The sequence below is a fragment of the Diaphorina citri genome, unplaced genomic scaffold, assembly GCF_000475195.1.
Source record: "Diaphorina citri unplaced genomic scaffold, Diaci psyllid genome assembly version 1.1 scaffold1162, whole genome shotgun sequence".
Classification (NCBI taxonomy): Eukaryota; Metazoa; Arthropoda; class Insecta; order Hemiptera; family Psyllidae; genus Diaphorina; species Diaphorina citri.
Genome location: NW_007378591.1, coordinates 11,311 through 32,092, shown reverse-complemented (window position 1 = coordinate 32,092; position 20,782 = coordinate 11,311). Strand labels below are relative to the sequence as shown.

Here is a 20,782-nt window from a genome sequence, read left to right as displayed (position 1 = left end):
GTACTCTTCTCAACAACCACAAAAAATTTCATCAAAATCGGTCAAGCCGTTTGTCTGACAGTAGCTAGGAACTTCTCCCATCGTGCTAGCACCTGGTAGAGGAAGAAATGGCCGGCAGTCTCACAGGTGTACGCAACATCACCTGAGACATCCAGAGATTTCTGCAGCCTCTCTACTTCCTGAAGCAGATCCAGACGTTTAGCTAACACATAGTTGACGCGACCTGCAAGGAAACAAATCAAGGGGGAACGTGTTTCAGTCAATAGTAGCAAGTCTCGATATTATTAAAAAGGGTGGTTGAGAGAAGTATTAAAATATGTTTTTTTTTTTATCATTATTATTATTACTATTACTATTTAAGAGGATTCACAAACTCTGTAACTGCTAAGGTCTTATCGTCCCGAATTCGAAGAGAAAAGGAAGGGAGGATAGGAAAAAGCCAACCGGTCCGAGAACGAACCTTATCCCTTCGGGATAAAATACGCCCTGGGCGGGAATCGAACCCGCGGCCTAGCGCTTACAAGGCAGACGAGCTACTAACCAAGCTAACTAGGCTGGCTGAAAATAAATCTTATCTCTTACAAATAAATACTATCTTATCATAATACTTGGAAGCTTGGAACTCGAACTCACCATTTCACCGGGTATGGAGTTGATATTCAAAGGTGACTTGAAAAAGTTCATACTGGATAAATATTCACGCAACTCGTTGCAATCAGAAAAATTAATGTTCTTAACATACATAATACTTGAAACTCACCATATCGACTAAAGTCCTTCTCCGTTTCCAGTGCCTCCTCTCCATGTCCCAAAAAACCAAAAAAAAAAAAAAAAAAAAAAAAAAATCTCACCTATGTTGGGTTTGGCCACTTCCACTACGGCGAAGTTCACTATGGGTTGTGCCATACGTGCCCAGCCTCCGAAGAATGGAGAGCCATCTTCCGACTTCCACGGACTGAGTCTGATCACAGAGTCTTCAATGTCTTGTCGAATTTCATCTGGAATAGAAGAGAAGAAAATAATGATTTTTTTTTTTTTGAAAATATTAACGTCACTTTTTGATTTTGGGATGATAAGACCTTGACAGTTATCTACAATTCCCTCTACGAAACCTCTTAAAAAATAATAAAAATAAAAAGTCACTGTATAACTGATAAGGTCTTTAGTGAATGGAGGTTTACCCTCCATTCGACGACAAGCTACTCGCCTTCCCACATTAACCTCACTATGTTCTCGTGTAGGGGAAATGACCTAATCAACTTGGTCAAAAGTTGATTAGGTCATTTCCCCTACACGAGAACATCTAATATCGAAAATGACCTAATAGTCAACAGGTAAGCCCTGACGAGTAGGAGGGCGCAGTGGTGTGGGCATAAGGGACTGAGTCGTAAGGCCGCCTGGAGCCGCCCCTGGTACAGATCTTGGTGGTAGTAGCAAATAATTGAGTGAGAACTCTAAAGGGCTCATGTGGAGAAGGGTTCCTTGGGAACATTTCAATCAATATTTTATTGTGTATTTTATACATAGTATGTTCTCAATTTTAGGGGGAAAAAAACATTATAATAATAACCGTCCTAAGATTCAACATACCATCCAATATCACGGTAGATCGCGGTACCAGAATTACAGACCGCGCAGAATAATCATCAAGAACTTCTGATCAGAAGAATCAAGGTTATTTCAAATCAACAATTACCATGCTCATCAGAGAGAAAGAGTATAGAGTTCTACCATGGATCTCTCAGCTGAGTTGTTCTGGCTAGAGGAAGAAATAGAAAAATAATCCAGATGGGATTTCTAAGCTCAATATTAGTACAACAAAATGAGGTACATGTAATGGAGACTTGTGTCCAGACCGCTAAATCCTCTTTGCGCGTTACCTATCCCCTATACATCAAAAATTGCTCATTTGTGAAAGTTCTTTTGGCTCCTCCACCTAGCCCTCTGAATTATGATAGTTAACTTCAATTAATAAAAAATAGGCTACCTTTTCTCCACTTTTACCCAAAATGAAATCAGAAGAGCTCAGTGAATGGGCGACAAAATAGGAAATTAAATTTTTATTTAGCCTCATCACAATTCATCAGAATAATGACTATGACTAGCTCATGTACCCACAGTACTCCCTTCAAAACGCTACATGTCTAGCTTTCAGCGTCTGGCTTTTTCGGCAACAACACCGACTGGATGTTGGGCATGACCCCGCCCTGAGCTATGGTGACATCGGATAGTAACTGCGACAGCTCCACATCATTCTTGATCGCCAGGAGCAAATAACGCGGCGTGATGCGATACTTCTTATCTATCAGCTGATTTTCATAACATTCGCTGGTAAAGCGAATTCATTATTTAGACACACTTACAGCAATTAAACAGCATGCTTGTAGTTAAATCAGGAGTTTCTCTAGCGGCCTAGCACGTGGGCAGTGCTGCGAGCCTCCAGGATTAAAATTTCGCTGATTATGGCAATATGCACGTCAGCCCATCCACACACAACAATAAGCTAATAATGCTTAATGCTGACTGACTGTCTGAATATAAAAAGTTGTGAAGGTGATGATGACTGATGAAGTTGGATCAGCGCATTTCAAGTTCTAAACTACACGTGCATGTTGGCAAGGACTGACTCAAGCCTAATGCTGGGGTTTACAATCAAATGACAGCACGTCAGCCCATCCACACACAACAATAAGCTAATAATGCTTAATGCTGACTGACTGTCTGAATATAAAAAGTTGTGAAGGTGATGACTGATGAAGTTGGATCAGCGCATTTCATGTTCTAAACTACACGTGCATGTTGGCAAGGTTGTATAGGACTGATTCAAGCCTAATGTCGGGGTTTACAATCAAATGACTACAAGATATGAAGCAGCAGCTGATTGGAAATATTGAACTCGACTAGATGCTGATCGACAACTTTTTGTTGACTATTAGTTTCAGTTTTGCTACCTGGTTTGTAATTGTGAATTGGGGTCTCAGCTTGATTTCTCTTACGACAACGCGAAGTCAGTTTTGTTTGTATATTTTTTGAAGAGAAAGTGGATCGGCGGCATTAGTTTGGATTTAACCGAGGATGGTATGGAATTTCATCCTCAAAATAATTTGAGAATTTGACCAGCAGTAGCCTACTGCTGGAGTAAAGGGACTTTTCAGTCCTATGCGAGCAGTATATGTAAGTAAGAACTCTATTTGTAGTGGTCTCATGTATAACACTCTCGGTCGGAGCAGAGCTGTATTTAGGGGCCCTTGACAAAATCCTGGATACGGCCCAGGGTCGAAGTGTTGGTTAAACGGTGGTAGTTTAGATCATTAGGAGTGAATTCTATAATCCATGTCCCAGACGAAGCAAATGTCTCTCATCCACATCCAGCGATATAATCTTCTCAAACAACTGATTCAGCGCCTGATTCGAGTGAGTCACTATCAGAGTGCGCTGGTGAGGGAAGTTATGATACAAGTTGGATATGATTTGTACGGCCACATCTGTTTTGCCCGTACCTATAACAAGAAGGACAAAATTAAGCAACCTTAAGCAACCGTGGTCGAGTGGATAACACACTAGGCTTGCACGCAGGAGGTCCGGATTCGAGATTTTTTCGACTCTGTGCTTGGAGTTCGGGGTGCACTCAGCCTCGTGAGGACAACTGAGTAGCTCCTTTAATTGAGTAGCGACCAGTGGCGGCATTACCAGAGTAAAAAAAAATTATAGATATGTCAGAAATAGTACAGGAGGCTCTTAGTTATGCTGTGATAACCACCACAAATAAATGATGATTTAGATTTTTTTTTTTAGAAAATTTACAAAATACCTGCCTCGGTAGCGTAGTGGTCAAGACGCTCACCTGGTAAGCAGGAGGGCGTGGGTTCGATCCCAGCCAAGGCATGGAATTTTATCCTCATTTATTTAAGAATGTACCCACATCATAATGGACCCCTCCGGCGTTAACCTCGCCTAGTGGTTACCTTCCACTCAAGAGTCTATTATTAAAATACCTATCTAACAACAAGAGTTCCTAACCGTACTTAAAAAGGAACGAAATGATTACTTGTGAGAAAACAATAAACATCATAATTACCTGGAGGTCCTACTACGAGAGTGAGGCCGGGTTGCATACCCGCCCGTATGGCTTCGATCTGGGTGGGCGTGAACGGGATTGTGTTCCTGAAAGTGGTACAACTGGGATGGTTAGCTCCACCAAACTTGATTTACAAGAATGCTTTGTACCACAAAGATATCACCAAGAGAAATGAAATCATTGAAAAAAAAAAAAGAAAAATGATGGAACTTTAGTGGAGAGGTTTTGTCAATAGTCGACCTGTTCAACCAAACAGGACGATATGATATGATATGTATTATGTACAAGCATGCCAAGTAAACAGAAATGTATGCCAGCCCAGTTAGCTTGGAGGGTAGGGCGTCTGCCTTGTAAGGCCTAAATCACGGGTTCGATTTCCACCCTGAGCGACCTTCATCCTCAACAGACAAGGTTCGTTCTTGGAACAGCTGGCTTTCTCCTATCTTGTCTTCGTTCTCTCTTCGATTTCGAGACGTTTGCTCTATTGAACCTATTAAAATAAAATACTTTCCTTCCTATAGGATAAGGAAAGTAAAAATCGACTTACTTCCTGGGTTCATTGAACAGATAAGGACCTCTGCTCGGGATCACATGGGGTTCTACAGTGATGATTGGTTTTCCATCCTTGTTCTCCATTTCTACATCTTCATCTTCATTCTCTTCCTCTTCTGTCCTCTTCTTCAGAACCTGGATCAAGAGGAAACCAATAATTAGTCATGAAATAAGATAAAATAGAAGATGACACAAAGAGGTCTGTTAAAAAAGGGTAATTTTTTGAAAAGCAAACAGCCCATGATTTTTTTTTTTTTCCTTAGCTGTCAAATACATTACTAGACTTGTATACTGGAAATTCTGGGTTCAGAGTCCGGCAGTGTCAAAAGTGATTTGGCATTGTGCTTAAAATAGGGCATTAGGGGGTGCACTAATCAAAACCAACAGGAAAAACCTACTTGCTTGCCTCGGTGGTGTAGTGGTCAAGACGTTCGGGTAAACAGCAGGGTGTGGGTTCAATCCCAGCTGAGGTACTGAATTTTTTCTTTCACATGATTTGAAAATTTGACCACAATAATAGGAGCAGATTACTTACTGCTGGGCTAATGGCCTATTCACTCCTATAAGAAGAGTATTAGTCATTATTTCATCTCAATTCATATGGAACTTCACAAAGTTACTGAGTCCCCCATCAAGATGGATAAACAAGGTATAATCTATTCTACTTACCTCGTGAAATGTAAGCTTGAACGGAGGTACCAATTTGGTAGGGTTGTCTGTTTTGACTCGGATCTCAGCCTGAGGGAAGAAGTTACTGAGTCCCCCATCAAGATGGATAAACAAGGTATAATCTATTCTACTTACCTCGTGAAATGTAAGCTTGAACGGAGGTACCAGTTTGGTAGGGTTGTCTGTTTTGACTCGGATCTCAGCCTGAGGGAAACTGGATCTCAAATGATCCATATTGAGGAAGGTATCGTTGAAATCCATGGTGGCAATCTCATTGGGCATCCTAGAGGTAGAAACAAGTCAACTTGTTAGGGCCGTTAGGGCATATTCATAGAACATTGATTTTTTTTTATTATTTTATTATTATTATTTTCTTTTTAACTGTAAAAACGGAAGTCTTATCGTTTCGAAAGCAAAGAGAGAAAGAAGACAGCTTCTATCCTGTCTTCTTTCTCTCTTGTTCCGAGAACGAACCTTATCTGTTTAGGGTTAAGTTTGCCCCGGGCGGAAATCGAACCCGCAACCTAGCGCTTAATCAGCTGGCGCGCTACTCTCCAAGGTAACTAGGCTTCGTTAGTATTTAAATATAACACTCTCATTTTATACGTCAGTAAATTGAATATTGATAATTGCCAGCCTGATAATTGCCAGTTAGTTGGAGAGTAGCGCATCTGCCTTAAAAGCGCTAGGTCGCGGGTTCGATTCCCGTCCGGGGCGGATTTTTTTATGACCGGATAAGGTTCGTTCTCGGAACGGCTGGCTTTCTCTTATCCTGTCCTCCTCTCTTCGCTTTCAGTGCGATAAGACCTTAGCAGTTACAATTCCATCTATCAGTCTTTAAAAAAAAAAATTGGGAATTTGAGACTTACTCAGTATAATGTGCAGCACCGGGATCTCCATATCCCAAGATAATATCATGCAACCAGTCTGGCACTACGCACTCTGTGTTCATCAGATCACGAATGGTTTCCAGTACGGCTTTGAAATTATTCTCCTTGGGTTTACGTCGCATCAGCACGTTGAATGTTTCATATACATCCTGCGGATTTATTAAATAATTTTAGAAATTTGGACCATAATAAAATAAATAAATAGAAATTTGGACAAAAGACACAAAAATTCCCGTTTGGGCGTGCAGTTTAGTCAACGGAGGTACACCTTCACGTCTTCTGATGAAGTTTTTCGCACGTCGAAGAGTTTACCCCTTCATGTGAGTTGAATAACAGTTAGTTGTAAAGTAACTTTCCACGTTTAATAATAATGGTATTTACCTCATTTCCCTGTGCTACATTATCCAAGTCCTCCTTGTACTGATTACAGTCTAGCATAACACGGAATGTCCTAGTGTCTCCCGGCAATACAGGTCTAGGTTCTGGACCATCCTCTATGATACGTCCGTTCACATCTAGCATACCCTCTATCTCACAGCCACGCACGTACGTCAGACCGGTCTGCTCTAGGAACGGCCCCTTGTAACTGATTTTAGTACCTGAAAGAAAACAGAAAAAAAACAGGTAAGTTTAAGTTATACAGAGTGATAAAATTGTTCCCCAAACAAACTTCAACGATGTATATCCTGGTAACTCCAGCTTAAATCCATACACACAAAACCCACTCTGAGGCTTAGCTGTAGGGGCAGATGAGTTAAGCTTACACGAATCAGCGCTAGTTCGCGGGTTTAGATTCAAGCCCGGGGCGTACATATCCTAAACAGATAAGGTTCGTTCTAGGAACGGCTGGCTTTCTCCTATCCTACCTTTCTTCGCTTTCGGAATGATATAAGACCTCTCCATTGATCAGTTCCTTCTAACCAACCTCTTAGGGGCCTTTTTTTTACAGCACATTGAAAATGAGGGACTTTTCTAACGAAATTTAGAAAAATAAAAAAAAAAAAAAAAAAAAAAACAGGTAAGTTTAAGTTATACAGAGTGATAAAATTGTTCCCCAAACAAACTTCAACGCTTAAATCCACACACACAAAACCCACTCTGTGGCATGGGTGGGGCGCAGATGAGTTAAGCTTACACGATTCTGCGAATATCCTAGAACTGATTTAGGAATTCCAGTGTCTATGAACCTAATCGGTAAAGAAGTGCCAGCCTAGTTAGCGTGGAAGGTAGAGCATCTGTCTTATAAGAGCGAGGTCGCGGGTTCGATTGCCTCTATCCTAAACAGATAAGGATCGCTCTCGGAACGGCTGGCTTTCTCCCATCCTTGTCCTTCTTTCTACGATTTCGGAACGATAAGACCTTCATTCTTACATTTCTCTCTAACAAACCTCAAACAAACAAACCTCTAACAGACCTCTAACAAACAAACAAACAAACCAAACTCTAACAAAAAACACACACACGTGAGTTTTGGTTATACTCAAATTGAAGTTGTGAGTAGACGAAAATGTCATTTCATTTATAAAGGTAAGATCTAAGATTAGAATAGTTCTCACCTATTGGTAGGGGAGGTTTGAGCGTTATTAGAAAGCACACATCATGTTTCCTCAGACTCTCCCACTCTCCTTTGATTTCTCGTTTTACATTGAGATTGACAATAACATCAGCACGCACTCGGGATGGCTGCTTTTCACCTACGAAAAAAAATTAAATATGGAGTTGAATAATACCGAGACATCAATAAAATTAATATAATATTTCTACTATAAATTCTAGTCTTTTACTCAGGACTAGACTAGTACCATTTGAGTCAAGCAGGGATGGACTGAAACATTTGAAACTGATCAAAGAGAGTTTAAACTTGATACACAGCCAGTCTAGTTAGCTTGGTTGGTAGCGCGTCTGCCTTGTAAGCGCTAGGCCGCGGAATCGATTCCTGCCCGGGGCAAACTCTATCCTGAACGGATAATGTTCGTTCTCGAAACGGCTGGCTTTCTCCTATCCTGTTTTCGTTGTCTGACAGTAGCTAGGAACTTCTCCCATCGTGCTAGCACCTGGTAGAGGAAGAAATGGCCGGCAGTCTCACAGGTGTACGCAACATCGCCTGAGACATCCAGAGATTTCTGCAGCCTCTCTACTTCTTGTAGCAGATCCAGACGTTTAGCTAACACATAGTTGACACGACCTGCAAGCAAACAAATCAAGGAGAAAAAATTCAGTCAATAGTTGAAAAACTCGATATTATTGAGAAGAGTGGGAAAGATGAGTGTTTTACAGCCGTTTTTATTTCGTATCAATGAAACAACTGCTACATTAGACTCGTGTAGTCTGTGTCGTAGCATGCCCATCCCGTAGTATGCCTCTCGTCAGATGGGCCAGAAGAGACACAATACTTCCCATTCAGGTGCTGGGTCAATACGAGAACACCAGAAAGTAACCCGTTGAAATATTTTGCAATCGAAAAATGAGTATAAATTTTTGTCGAACGTGAGGATCAAACCCGGGGCCTTCGGCATGGCAAGCAAGCGCGTTACTAAATATGTAATTCTCATCTTAACGGGGTCCAGCGGGTTTCGAACACAATCAAATGTCTTCTGACAGTTTCATTTGTCCATACACGGTGGGTTTTGAGTCAGCTATGTGTGATACATTCCTAGGGTGTATCATGCCCACCTAATAGTCAACAGGTAAAAAGCCCTGACGAGTAGGAGGGCGCAGTGGTGTGGGCAGAAGGGACTGAGTCGTAAGGCCGCCTGGAGCCGCCCCTGGTACAGATCTTGGTGGTAGTAGCAAATACTTGAGTGAGAACTCTAAAGGGCTCATGTGGAGAAGGGTTCCTTGGGAACATCTCAATCAATATTTTATTGTGTATTTTATACATAGAATGTTCACAATTTTAGGGGGGAAAACATTATAATAATAACCGTCCTAAGATTCAACACATGGGGTGACTTACAAGTGGATTCAAGTCGGAATAGATTGAAGTTCCTCAGCAGATAGTCATGTAGTGTGAGGAATTGTAGATTGAGTTTAGGCAAAGCCAGGCAGCCTTCTCCAGAGAAATACTCGGTGGGTACTATGTTCTCATTCCATATGATCTCCTGAGTAGGGTAGAGAGGCATCGAGTTCAGAGCTTCCAACTGTGAGGATCGCTTTTCATGTCGAGAGATCTGTGAACAAAGATCAGAGACCGTGTTAAAACTTACTGCAAGGGCGTTTCAGACCGTATGCGGTATATTGCCTCAAAAATTTCGCGCCTATACTCCATATGATCTCCTGAGTAGGGTAGAGAGGCATCGAGTTCAGAGCTTCCAACTGTGAGGATCGCTTTTCATGTCGAGAGATCTGTGAATAGAGATCAGAGACCGTGTTAAAACACTGCAAGGGCGTTTCAGACCGCATGCGGTATATTGCCTCAAAAATTTCGCGCCTATATACGGGTTGTATTAAGTGTCTGGCTGAGGGACGTTCAACAGGGAGTAGACCACCCTGAATGCCCCTTACTAAAGATATAGCAAAGGTTGAGTGCGAAGGACATCCACTCGTAAAATTTGTACCCAAAACCAAATGTCAGCCCAAAGCAATCACCCCAGATAGGGCTGATTGAGAAGCTGAAACCCATGTCTACGAGTTCCTTCCTCTTGAGTGCTGCATGTGTACATGTCATCGCTATGATCTTGGCTTCCTTCACCAGGAGGTACTTACTCCTATCTAATCCACTCCGTAGTAATTCAAACGCTCTGAACTCTTCTAGCTGAGTAAACATCTTCTCAATATATCGGAAACAACCCTCAGCAATCTCCATGTCTGTCTCATAAGACTTTTCCTTGAACAAAGGTTTGGGTGCATTCTCGAAGAACCCATGGAATGGGAACTCTGTCTTGATTGTCTTCACAGGCACGGTTTTGCCATCGCTAGGTCTGACAGTAGCTAGGAACTTCTCCCATCGTGCTAGCACCTGGTAGAGGAAGAAATGGCCGGCAGTCTCACAGGTGTACGCAACATCACCTGAGACATCCAGAGATTTCTGCAGCCTCTCTACTTCTTGTAGCAGATCCAGACGTTTAGCTAACACATAGTTGACGCGACCTGCAAGGAAACAAATCAAGGGGGAACGTGTTTCAGTCAATAGTAGCAAGTCTCGATATTATTAAAAAGGGTGGTTGAGAGAAGTATTAAAATATGTTTTTTTTTTTATCATTATTATTATTACTATTACTATTTAAGAGGATTCACAAACTCTGTAACTGCTAAGGTCTTATCGTCCCGAATTCGAAGAGAAAAGGAAGGGAGGATAGGAAAAAGCCAACCGGTCCGAGAACGAACCTTATCCCTTCGGGATAAAATACGCCCTGGGCGGGAATCGAACCCGCGGCCTAGCGCTTACAAGGCAGACGAGCTACTAACCAAGCTAACTAGGCTGGCTGAAAATAAATCTTATCTCTTACAAATAAATACTATCTTATCATAATACTTGGAAGCTTGGAACTCGAACTCACCATATCGACTAAAGTCCTTCTCCGTTTCCAGTGCCTCCTCTCCATGTCCCAGACGAAGCAAATGTCTCTCATCCACATCCAGCGATATAATCTTCTCAAACAACTGATTCAGCGCCTGATTCGAGTGAGTCACTATCAGAGTGCGCTGGTGAGGGAAGTTATGATACAAGTTGGATATGATTTGTACGGCCACATCTGTTTTGCCAGTACCTATAACAAGAAAGACAAAATTTTAAGCAACCTCCAAGGCCGAGTGGGTATCACACTAGGCTTGCACGCAGGAGATCCGGGTTCGATTCCCGGCGGGGCCGAGAAGAGTGCGCTGGTGAGGGAAGTTATGATACAAGTTGGATATGATTTGTACGGCCACATCTGTTTTGCCAGTACCTATAACAAGAAAGATAAAAATTTAAGCAACCTCCAAGGCCGAGTGGGTATCACACTAGGCTTGCACGCAGGAGGTCCGGGTTCGATTACCGGCGGGGCCGAGATTTTTTTCGGCTCTGTGCTTGGAGTTCAGGGTGCACTCAGCCTCGTGAGGACAATCGAGTTGCTACTTTAATCGAGTAGCGACCAGTATGTCAGAAATAGTACAGGAGGCTCTTAGTCATGCTGTGAGATCCACAAAAATTGTGAAGAAGCTCTTAGCTTCACCACAAATAAATCATGATTTAGATTTTTTTTTTTAGAAAATTTACAGAATATCTGCCTCGGTGGTGTAGTGGTCAAGACGCTCACCTGGTAAGCAGGAGGGCGTGGGTTCGATTCCAGCCGAGGCATGGAATTTTATCCTCATTTATTTGAGAATGAACCCACATCATAATGGACCTCTAAGGGTTAGGTGCTAGAGAACGCCTCCGGCGTTAACCTCGCCTAGTGGTTACCTTCCACTCAGAGTCTATTATTAAAATACCTATCTAACAACAAGAGTTCCTGAGTACTAACCGTACTTAAAAGGAATGAAATGATTACTTGTGAGATTATTTTATAGAAAACAATAAACATTATTATTACCTGGAGGTCCTACTACGAGAGTGAGGCCGGGTTGCATACCCGCCCGAATGGCTTCGATCTGGGTGGGCGTGAACGGGATTGTGTTCCTGAAAGTGGTACAAATGGGATGGTTAGCTCCGCCAAACTTGATTTACAGGAATATTTTGTACCACAAAGACATCACCAAGAGAAATGAAACCATTGGAAAAAGAAAAATGATGGAACTTTAGTGGAGAGGTTTTGTCAATAGTCGACCTGTTCAACCAAACAGGACGATAATTATGATATGTATGATGTACAAGCATGACAAGTAAACAGAAATGTATGCCAGCCCAGTTAGCTTGGAGGGTAGGGCGTCTGCCTTGTAAGGGCTAAATCACGGGTTCGATTTCCACCCTGAGCGACCTTCATCCTCAACAGACAAGGTTCGTTCTTGGAACAGCTGGCTTTCTCCTATCTTGTCTTCGTTCTCTCTTCGATTTCGAGACGTTTGCTCTATTGAACCTATTAAAGCTAAATCACGGGTTCGATTTCCACCCTGAGCGACCTTCATCCTCAACAGACAAGGTTCGTTCTTGGAACAGCTGGCTTTCTCCTATCCTGTCTTCGTTCTCTCTTCGATTTCGAGACGTTTGCTCTATTGAACCTATTAAAATAAAATACTTTCCTTCCTATAGGATAAGGAAAGTAAAAATCGACTTACTTCCTGGGTTCATTGAACAGATAAGGACCTCTGCTCGGGATCACATGGGGTTCTACAGTGATGATTGGTTTTCCATCCTTGTTCTCCATTTCTACATCTTCATCTTCATTCTCTTCCTCTTCTGTCCTCTTCTTCAGAACCTGGATCAAGAGGAAACCAATGATTACTCATGAAATAAGATAAAATAGAAGATGACACAAAGAGGTCTGTTAAAAAAGGGTATTTTTTTTTGAAAAGCAAACAGCCCATGATTTTTTTTTTTTTTCCTTAGCTGTCAAATACATTACTAGACTTGTATACTGGAAATTCTGGGTTCAGAGTCCGGCAGTGTCAAAGGTGATTTGGCATTGTGCTTAAAATAGGGCATTAGGGGGTGCACGGTGCACTAATCAAAACCAATAGGAAAAACCTACTTGCTTGCCTCGGTGGTGTAGTGGTCAAGACGTTCGCATCCTTGTTCTCCATTTCTACATCTTCATCTTCATTCTCTTCCTCTTCTGTCCTCTTCTTCAGAACCTGGATCAAGAGGAAACCAATAATTAGTCATGAAATAAGATAAAATAGAAGATGACACAAAGAGGTCTGTTAAAAAAGGGTAATTTTTTGAAAAGCAAACAGCCCATGATTTTTTTTTTTTTCCTTAGCTGTCAAATACATTACTAGACTTGTATACTGGAAATTCTGGGTTCAGAGTCCGGCAGTGTCAAAAGTGATTTGGCATTGTGCTTAAAATAGGGCATTAGGGGGTGCACTAATCAAAACCAATAGGAAAAACCTACTTGCTTGCCTCGGTGGTGTAGTGGTCAAGACGTTCGCCTGGTAAACAGCAGGGTGTGGGTTCAATCCCAGCTGAGGTACTGAATTTTTTCTTTCACATGATTTGAAAATTTGACCACAATAATAGGAGCAGATTACTTACTGCTGGGCTAATGGCCTATTCACTCCTATAAGAAGAGTATTAGTCATTATTTCATCTCAATTCATATGGAACTTCACAAAGTTACTGAGCGCTAGTTCGCGGGTTTAGATTCAAGCCCGGGGCGTACATATCCTAAACAGATAAGGTTCGTTCTAGGAACGGCTGGCTTTCTCCTAGCCTACCTTTCTTCGCTTTCGGAATGATATGAGACCTCTCCATTGATCAGTTCCCTCTAACCAACCTCTTAGGGGCCTTTTTTTACAGCACATTGAAATGAGGGACTTTTCTAACGAAATTTAGGATAGAACTATTACACCTAGCTTCTTGGGGGAGGAGAAGATACTTACGTGAGGGGTTCGAAATGCTTGGTGAGTGTTTCTCTGGTGTCTACGCTCGCGACATTGGCCAGGGAAAAACTCCTCAGGTCTGGAAACTTGGCAAACGCTGCTTTCTGTAACACATTGTGAGGAGAGATTAATTTATTGAATTCGGACTTTCGAGAAATGTCAAAGGGAGGGACTTCACCTCAAATCCTAAGCTCGCGAATCTCAAAGTTTCGAAAATATTTGGAAATCACCTAATGTAGTGGCCTTCCAGGATGCTCATGACTATGGATAGGTATCTTTCGAGAAATGTCAAAGGGAGGGACTTCACCTCAAATCCTAAGCTCGCGAATCTCAAAGTTTCGAAAATATTTGGAAATCACCTAAGGTAGTGGCCGTCCAGGATGCTCATGACTATGGATAGGTACAAAATATTATTTAGATCGGGGTCTGTGAAAAGTGGACCCAAAGTTGGTTACAAGATTTGATTTTATTTGTCATTTTATTTATTAGTAAAACATCCCGACTAAAACATCCATATTGCAGATGGTTGGGTTTTATAGTTACCTGGAGGGAGGTAATATTCTGGTAATGTATCTGCGTCATGTCATGGTCTGTGAGAGGATCGCCTGTTTCATCACTGATCTCAAACCTGGCGTAGAACTTCAACATCTCCAACAACTGAAACACAAAATCAAACATTTCGTTAAATATTTTATCATTTAATGACGGACTGTAAGTACAATGTAGAAGAATAGGCCTATAGCAGCGATTCCCAACTAGCGGCCCGCGGGCCACATGTGGCCCGCAAGACCATTTTTGTGACCCGCGAAGTTTTTTGGGTGGGTCCCTTGGGCTTCATTTTTACTCTTTTACTATGGGGTGGACTCCGAAAATGTGGAGCATCCACCCCCTCCCTCGATAAAATCCTGGATATGGGCCTGCTCCCCTGTGTATGTGGCCCGCGAAGTACCTGCCAATGTAGCATGTGGTCCGCGTACACATGGAAGTTGGAAATCACTGGCCTATAGGCTGATACCTACATATCTGTTGACAATATCAATGCTATGGTCGCATATCCTGTTTTCTTAAGGTAGTCGACTACCAATTGGGTCCCGTATACCTGTAATGACTTGGATGAAATAAATAAGAGTTTTAATTTTTAACAATAGGTATTACAACGTTCGTTTTTCTGTTGTTCACAAATAGTGCCAGTTCTTTTGGTATTTTCACCAAAATTTTCGGTACTTATTCAGAAGCTACGATAGTGAAAAGAAAGCTCCTTTTTGTGTTCAACCTAACCCCATAATAACACTAATCACTGCTCTAATTGTGAAAACTCCTTTTTGCGTTTAACCTAACCCAATAATAACACTGGTCTCTGCTCATTTGTGCCAGTTCTTTTGGTAGCGATCACTATAAAGTTTTGGACTAGGAAGATTCAGCTCTAATATAGTACTTGTGATAGAAGAAAAACAATCAGGTACCTATCAATTTAAGTGTGGGACCCAATTGGTACTTAGACCCTCTCAAACCCGGACCCAATTGGTAGCAAAAAACAGGTTTTGGGACCGAATTGGTTTCCTCCCCGTGGGTAACAGTGGAAACAGAACGGGAAATCAATACAAGCCGCAATCTGTTTTCACAGAAAACGGATAAGTGTTCAAACTAATGAGACATCAATAAGGGGATACAAGGAGGGGTTGAATAAACACTTCAACTTCAAACACACAGGAAGCGTAGAAACATGCCTAAAGAGTAAGGAGCCTTTTTTCAATGAAAAAGTGGAGACAATAGCCAGAGTAGCCAACTCATGAAGTTTAATGTAGAATACTTAGGAGGAAGAGAGTTATTTCCATTACTTTTGGTGTTTTATACTTCCCATGGCATCCTCTACATCTACAAGGTACCTATAGAAATAGATCCAACTTTGAAAGTTCAATGGTAGAGAATGTAGAGATTGCCTTATGGGCTCTTGGGCAGTAATTTCGGTTTTTTATGGACATTGTACCCAAGGATGAGATGAACATTGAATTATGGCCAGGGAAGGGTCTTCCTTATCATACCCCTATCCCCTAAGTACATAAAATTATGTACCTGATGGACAGGGTGGGAGGAAGGAGGAGCCATCAGCAATTCAGCATATCAGAACTTCCCTCTCCTACCTCTGATTACATCACCGTACATCACAAACACTTTTATTATCATCTTGCGATAGAGAATTAACATTAAGTTCAAGTACAATGACTAGATAGTAATAGTCATTGAGTACTCTGTTCATTTGGTAGGGGCCGACTTATTCGGTTTAATATAGTGGATGGCACAGGGTATAGGGTATACTATACAGTCACTCACCTATGTACCTATGTCGATTGTCAAGGATTCTGAGGTAGTGGTTATACACAGGGTCAGGCTCGGTCAGAAAGAATAATAATAATAATAACAAAGGGAAAAATATTTTTTGTTCTATTTTTCAAGCCAAGCCCAGCCGAATTCCCCCCCCCCTCCATTTATCAAGCCAAGGAGCCGAGCCGAGCCTAGCCAAACCCTGTGTACAATTATAACCACCAACACCAACTCAATACCAACATGCATGAAAACTACCAAGAGGAAATGTTAAACTGAAACACTTCTCGACCATCCAATATCACGGTAGATCGCGGTACCAGAATTACAGACCGCGCAGAATAATCATCAAGAACTTCTGATCAGAAGAATCAAGGTCATTTCAAATCAACAATTACCATGCTCATCAGAGAGAAAGAGTATAGAGTTCTACCATGGATCTCTGAGCTGAGTTGTTCTACAGAATTACAGACCGCGCAGAATAATCATCAAGAACTTCTGATCAGAAGAATCAAGGTCATTTCAAATCAACAATTACCATGCTCATCTGAGAGAAAGATAGAGTTCTACCATGGATCTCTGAGCTGAGTTGTTCTAGCTAGAGGAAGAAATGGAAAAATAATCCAGATGGGATTTCTAAGCTCAATATTAGTACAACAAAATGAGGTACATGTAATGGAGACTTGTGTCCAGACCACTAAATCCTCTTTGCGCGTTACCTATCCCCTATAGCATATCCTGAATCCTGATTGGAATCAATACACAATCGGATGTTGTATCTGCAGGTACAAGAATCATTGCTAAAGCACATCGTGTACGGAATGATCAATTAATCAATTATTGCAATATGTTCTCGAGTACCGCTATTCCTCCAGGCTTACATTGCACGTTGCATTAGGTTCCCAGAATATCCTGTTTGCATCAGATGACAATACAGAAATGTATGTGTTTTATACAGGGAATAACTGAACGAGTATCATGACTTTTATGTTCGGTACAAAGTTGGCGCTTCGCAGGCCTGAACCTTCGGCGCATATCCTGAATCCTGATTGGAATCAATACACAATCGGATGTTGTATCTGCAGGTACAAGAATCATTGCTAAAGCACATCGTGTACGCAATGATCAATTAATCAATTATTGCAATATGTTCTCGAGTACCGCTATTCCTCCGGGCTTACATTGCACTTTGCATTAGGTTCCCAGAATATCCTGTTTGCATCAGATGACAATACAGAAATGTATGTGTTTTATACAGGGAATAACTGAACGAGTATCATGACTTTTATGTTCGGTAAAAAGTTGGCGCTTCGCAGGCCTGAACCTACGGTATGTACTGACTACCTTTCTTTATTATCTTGAGGATCTTGCAGCATTTTCACCGTTGAAAATTTGACCATTATAAACCCATCGACAGATGTGTCTGAGTGTCAGTTTAGCTACCATCAGTACCGACCACCAGTTGTTAAAAAAATGCTATTTTTTACGTGAAGTGATAATCCTTCAGTATAGATAGGTCAGTGATAATCCTTTAGTATAGAACCTCTTATGGATAACGAGATACTCAGATGACTAAGAGACCCTTGGCGAGCTACCTTTTAGTCTGGGAACCAAAAATTTACAGGATTTACTACGTAATGACGTAAATTTTTGGTTCCTATAGGTACCTTAACCTTACATGATCATTAGTAATGTCATTACTAATGATGGAATTCCGGATTTTCTGATTTTTCATCATCATTACCTGGAAATAATGACATTACTAATGATTGTGTAAGGTACCTAAGAGTTGCTCTCTGACTACCTTTCTTTATTATCTTGAGGATCTTGCAGCATTTTCACCGTTGAAAATTTGACCATTATAAACCCATCGACAGATGTGTCAGAGTGTCAGTTTAGCTACCATCAGTACCGACCACCAGTTGTTAAAAAATGCTATTTTTTTACGTGAAGTGATAATCCTTTAGTATAGATAGGTCAGTGATAATCCTCTAGTATAGAACCTCTTATGGATAACGAGATACTCAGATGACTAAGATACCCTTGGCGAGCTAGCTTTTAGTCTGGGAACCAAAGATTTACTACGTAATGAGGTAAATTTTTGGTTCCTATAAGAGTTGCTCGCAACTTGAGCGACTGTCCGCGAGCTACCAGAAAACCTACCGGGTTCGATGGTTCGGCAATGGCGATCCCTGGTATAGGTAATAGCTGATATCCTCGATTTGATATCTAGGTACTCTTTAAATTAGAAGTAGGTAGTTGTACTTCTTTCTGATGGCTCTAGTTAACTCTAGTAGGTAGGTAGGTACCTACATTTTTCAGCTTTAGACAACAAACAATGAACTAAACAAATTCTGTATCCAAAAAGTTTTGGTTGATTGATCAAGCGTTCATAAATTGTGTTTCTGTGCCTCCCACAAACACTTTTATTATCATCTTGCGATAGAGAATTAACATTAAGTTCAAGTACAATGACTAGATAGTAATAGTCATTGAGTACTCTGTTCATTTGGTAGGGGCCGACTTATTCGGTTTAATATAGTGGATGGCACAGGGTATAGGGTATACTATACAGTCACTCACCTATGTACCTATGTCGATTGTCAAGGATTCTGAGGTAGTGGTTATACACAGGGTCAGGCTCGGTCAGAAAGAATAATAATAATAATAACAAAGGGAAAAATATTTTTTGTTCTATTTTTCAAGCCAAGCCCAGCCGAATTCCCCCCCCCCTCCATTTATCAAGCCAAGGAGCCGAGCCGAGCCCACCCATACGGCGTTCACTATGTTTGAACACACCTTAAAAGATATTATCCCACTAAGATTTTCACATGATTTTCATACTGGTAGGTGGACTAGGACAAGACTTGAGTGTGCATACGGGTGGGTAGATTAGGACGGTATCATTACTATTGCCATATTCAGCAAATTCTATCAAAAGGTAATAAAGATAGACACATATGTACGTGCAGACAGATTTAGACCAGACATATTTAATTCCAACATCTGGATCACGATCATATGAGAGTTCAGTCTGCGTGCAATTCTCTCTCTGGTCATTGTACGAGTACTAATGTTGCAATATTTCAAATTTAGCAAACATATGTACGATTGTGCACTGTGTTGAGGTAGCTGAAACAAATCTAGGTACAGCATAGAATCTACCTCGTAATTGAACCAAGGTCATGCGAGAATGTGCTATGGTCCAGACAGAACCTCAACATGGTTTGGCGGTAAAACCTGCTTGGATAATGAAACGACTCGGACCAAGTTTAGAGGAAGCAATCTGCCTATCTCTACGGAGAACCTCAGAACAGAGTTGCGCGACTCACCTGTGGAGAAACCATATTCAACTCATCAAACCAAGATATAAATGGTTAAATAAATAAATAACATAACATAACGTAAGTAACCTACCACGTTGAAAATTGACTGATATTAATGCCTATTAATGAGTGTATAATATGATAAGTTTAGAGGAAGCAATCTGCCTATCTCTACGGAGAACCTCAGAACAGAGTTGCGCGACTCACCTGTGGAGAAACCATATTCAACTCTTCAAACCAAGATATAAATGGTTAAATAAATAAATAAATAACATAACATAACGTAGGTAACCTACCACGTTGAAAATTGACTGATATTAATGCCTATTAATGAGTGTATATGAGTTGAACCAAGGTCATGCGAGAATGTGCTATGGTCCAGACAGAACCTCAACATGGTTTGGCGGTAAAACCTGCTTGGATAATGAAACGAAACGACTCGGACCAAGTTTAGAGGAAGCAATCTGCCTATCTCTACGGAGAACCTCAGAAGAGAGTTGCGCGACTCACCTGTGGAGAAACCATATTCAACTCGTCAAACCAAGATATAAATGGTTAAATAAATAAATAAATAAATAACATAACGTAGGTAACTTACCACGTTGAAAATTGACTGATATTAATGCCTATTAATGAGTATATAATATGATTGTTTGGTAATGCTTAAATCCCACTAATATTTTCACATGATTTCCATACTGGTAGGTGGACTAGGACAAGACTTGAGTGTGCATACGGGTGGGTAGATTAGGACGGTATCATTACTATTGCCATATTCAGCAAATTCTATCAAAAGGTAATAAAGATAGACACATAATGCCATTCGTTTCTTGGAAAGTCGCTGCACGATAGAATATGATGGCCAGTATTTGTTATGGTTTCGTAAAGCTGTCCATTCCATACGTCTGGGTTCGATTCCCAAAAGATGCAAACATGCACTTTGAAGATGGCTCATATCTGCAGCATAAAGCTGTGTCTAAATATAGTCGACGCCGCTGTCGATCGATGGTAGATCGATGAGGTGAAGAGGTGAATCTACGGCGTTCACTATGTTTGAACACACCTTAAAAGATATTATCCCACTAAGATTTTCACATGATTTTCATACTGGTAGGTGGACTAGGACAAGACTTGAGTGTGCATACGGGTGGGTAGATTATTAGGACGGTATCATTACTATTGCCATATTCAGCAAATTCTATCAAAAGGTAATAAAGATAGACACATATGTACGTGCAGACAGATTTAGACCAGACATATTTAATTCCAACATCTGGATCACGATCATATGAGAGTTCAGTCTGCGTGCAATTCTCTCTCTGGTCATAGTACGAGTACTAATGTTGCAATATTTCAAATTTAGCAAACATATGTACGATTGTGCACTGTGTTGAGGTAGCTGAAACAAATCTAGGTACAGCAAACGGGGTGAATCTAATATCTATTTATGTTGTCAAAGCACTGTGGACGGTTCAGTCGACGTC

At 41.1% G+C, this 20,782-nt stretch overlaps 1 protein-coding gene across 1 annotated transcript in view; it reads right to left on the bottom strand.

The window, feature by feature from the left end:
* Window positions 1-14,345, bottom strand: part of LOC103514525 (RNA helicase aquarius) — a 19,199-nt gene extending 4,854 nt beyond the window's left edge. Inside the window, exons 1-19 of the mRNA XM_017446263.2 lie at window positions 14,194-14,345; window positions 13,651-13,754; window positions 12,802-12,886; window positions 12,385-12,524; window positions 11,703-11,788; window positions 10,689-10,898; window positions 9,818-10,278; window positions 9,421-9,534; window positions 9,146-9,359; window positions 8,276-8,374; window positions 7,746-7,883; window positions 6,571-6,788; window positions 6,169-6,338; window positions 5,435-5,582; window positions 4,626-4,765; window positions 4,079-4,164; window positions 3,336-3,500; window positions 761-805; window positions 60-223 (exon numbers count right to left, since the gene is read on the bottom strand). Of these exons, the coding sequence (XP_017301752.2) occupies window positions 60-223; window positions 761-805; window positions 3,336-3,500; window positions 4,079-4,164; window positions 4,626-4,765; window positions 5,435-5,582; window positions 6,169-6,338; window positions 6,571-6,788; window positions 7,746-7,883; window positions 8,276-8,374; window positions 9,146-9,359; window positions 9,421-9,534; window positions 9,818-10,278; window positions 10,689-10,898; window positions 11,703-11,788; window positions 12,385-12,524; window positions 12,802-12,886; window positions 13,651-13,754; window positions 14,194-14,328 (2,922 nt within the window). The 5' untranslated portion in view covers window positions 14,329-14,345. The remainder of the gene's footprint in view (window positions 1-59; window positions 224-760; window positions 806-3,335; window positions 3,501-4,078; window positions 4,165-4,625; window positions 4,766-5,434; window positions 5,583-6,168; window positions 6,339-6,570; window positions 6,789-7,745; window positions 7,884-8,275; window positions 8,375-9,145; window positions 9,360-9,420; window positions 9,535-9,817; window positions 10,279-10,688; window positions 10,899-11,702; window positions 11,789-12,384; window positions 12,525-12,801; window positions 12,887-13,650; window positions 13,755-14,193) is intronic.
* Window positions 14,346-20,782: the final 6,437 nt, after the last annotated feature.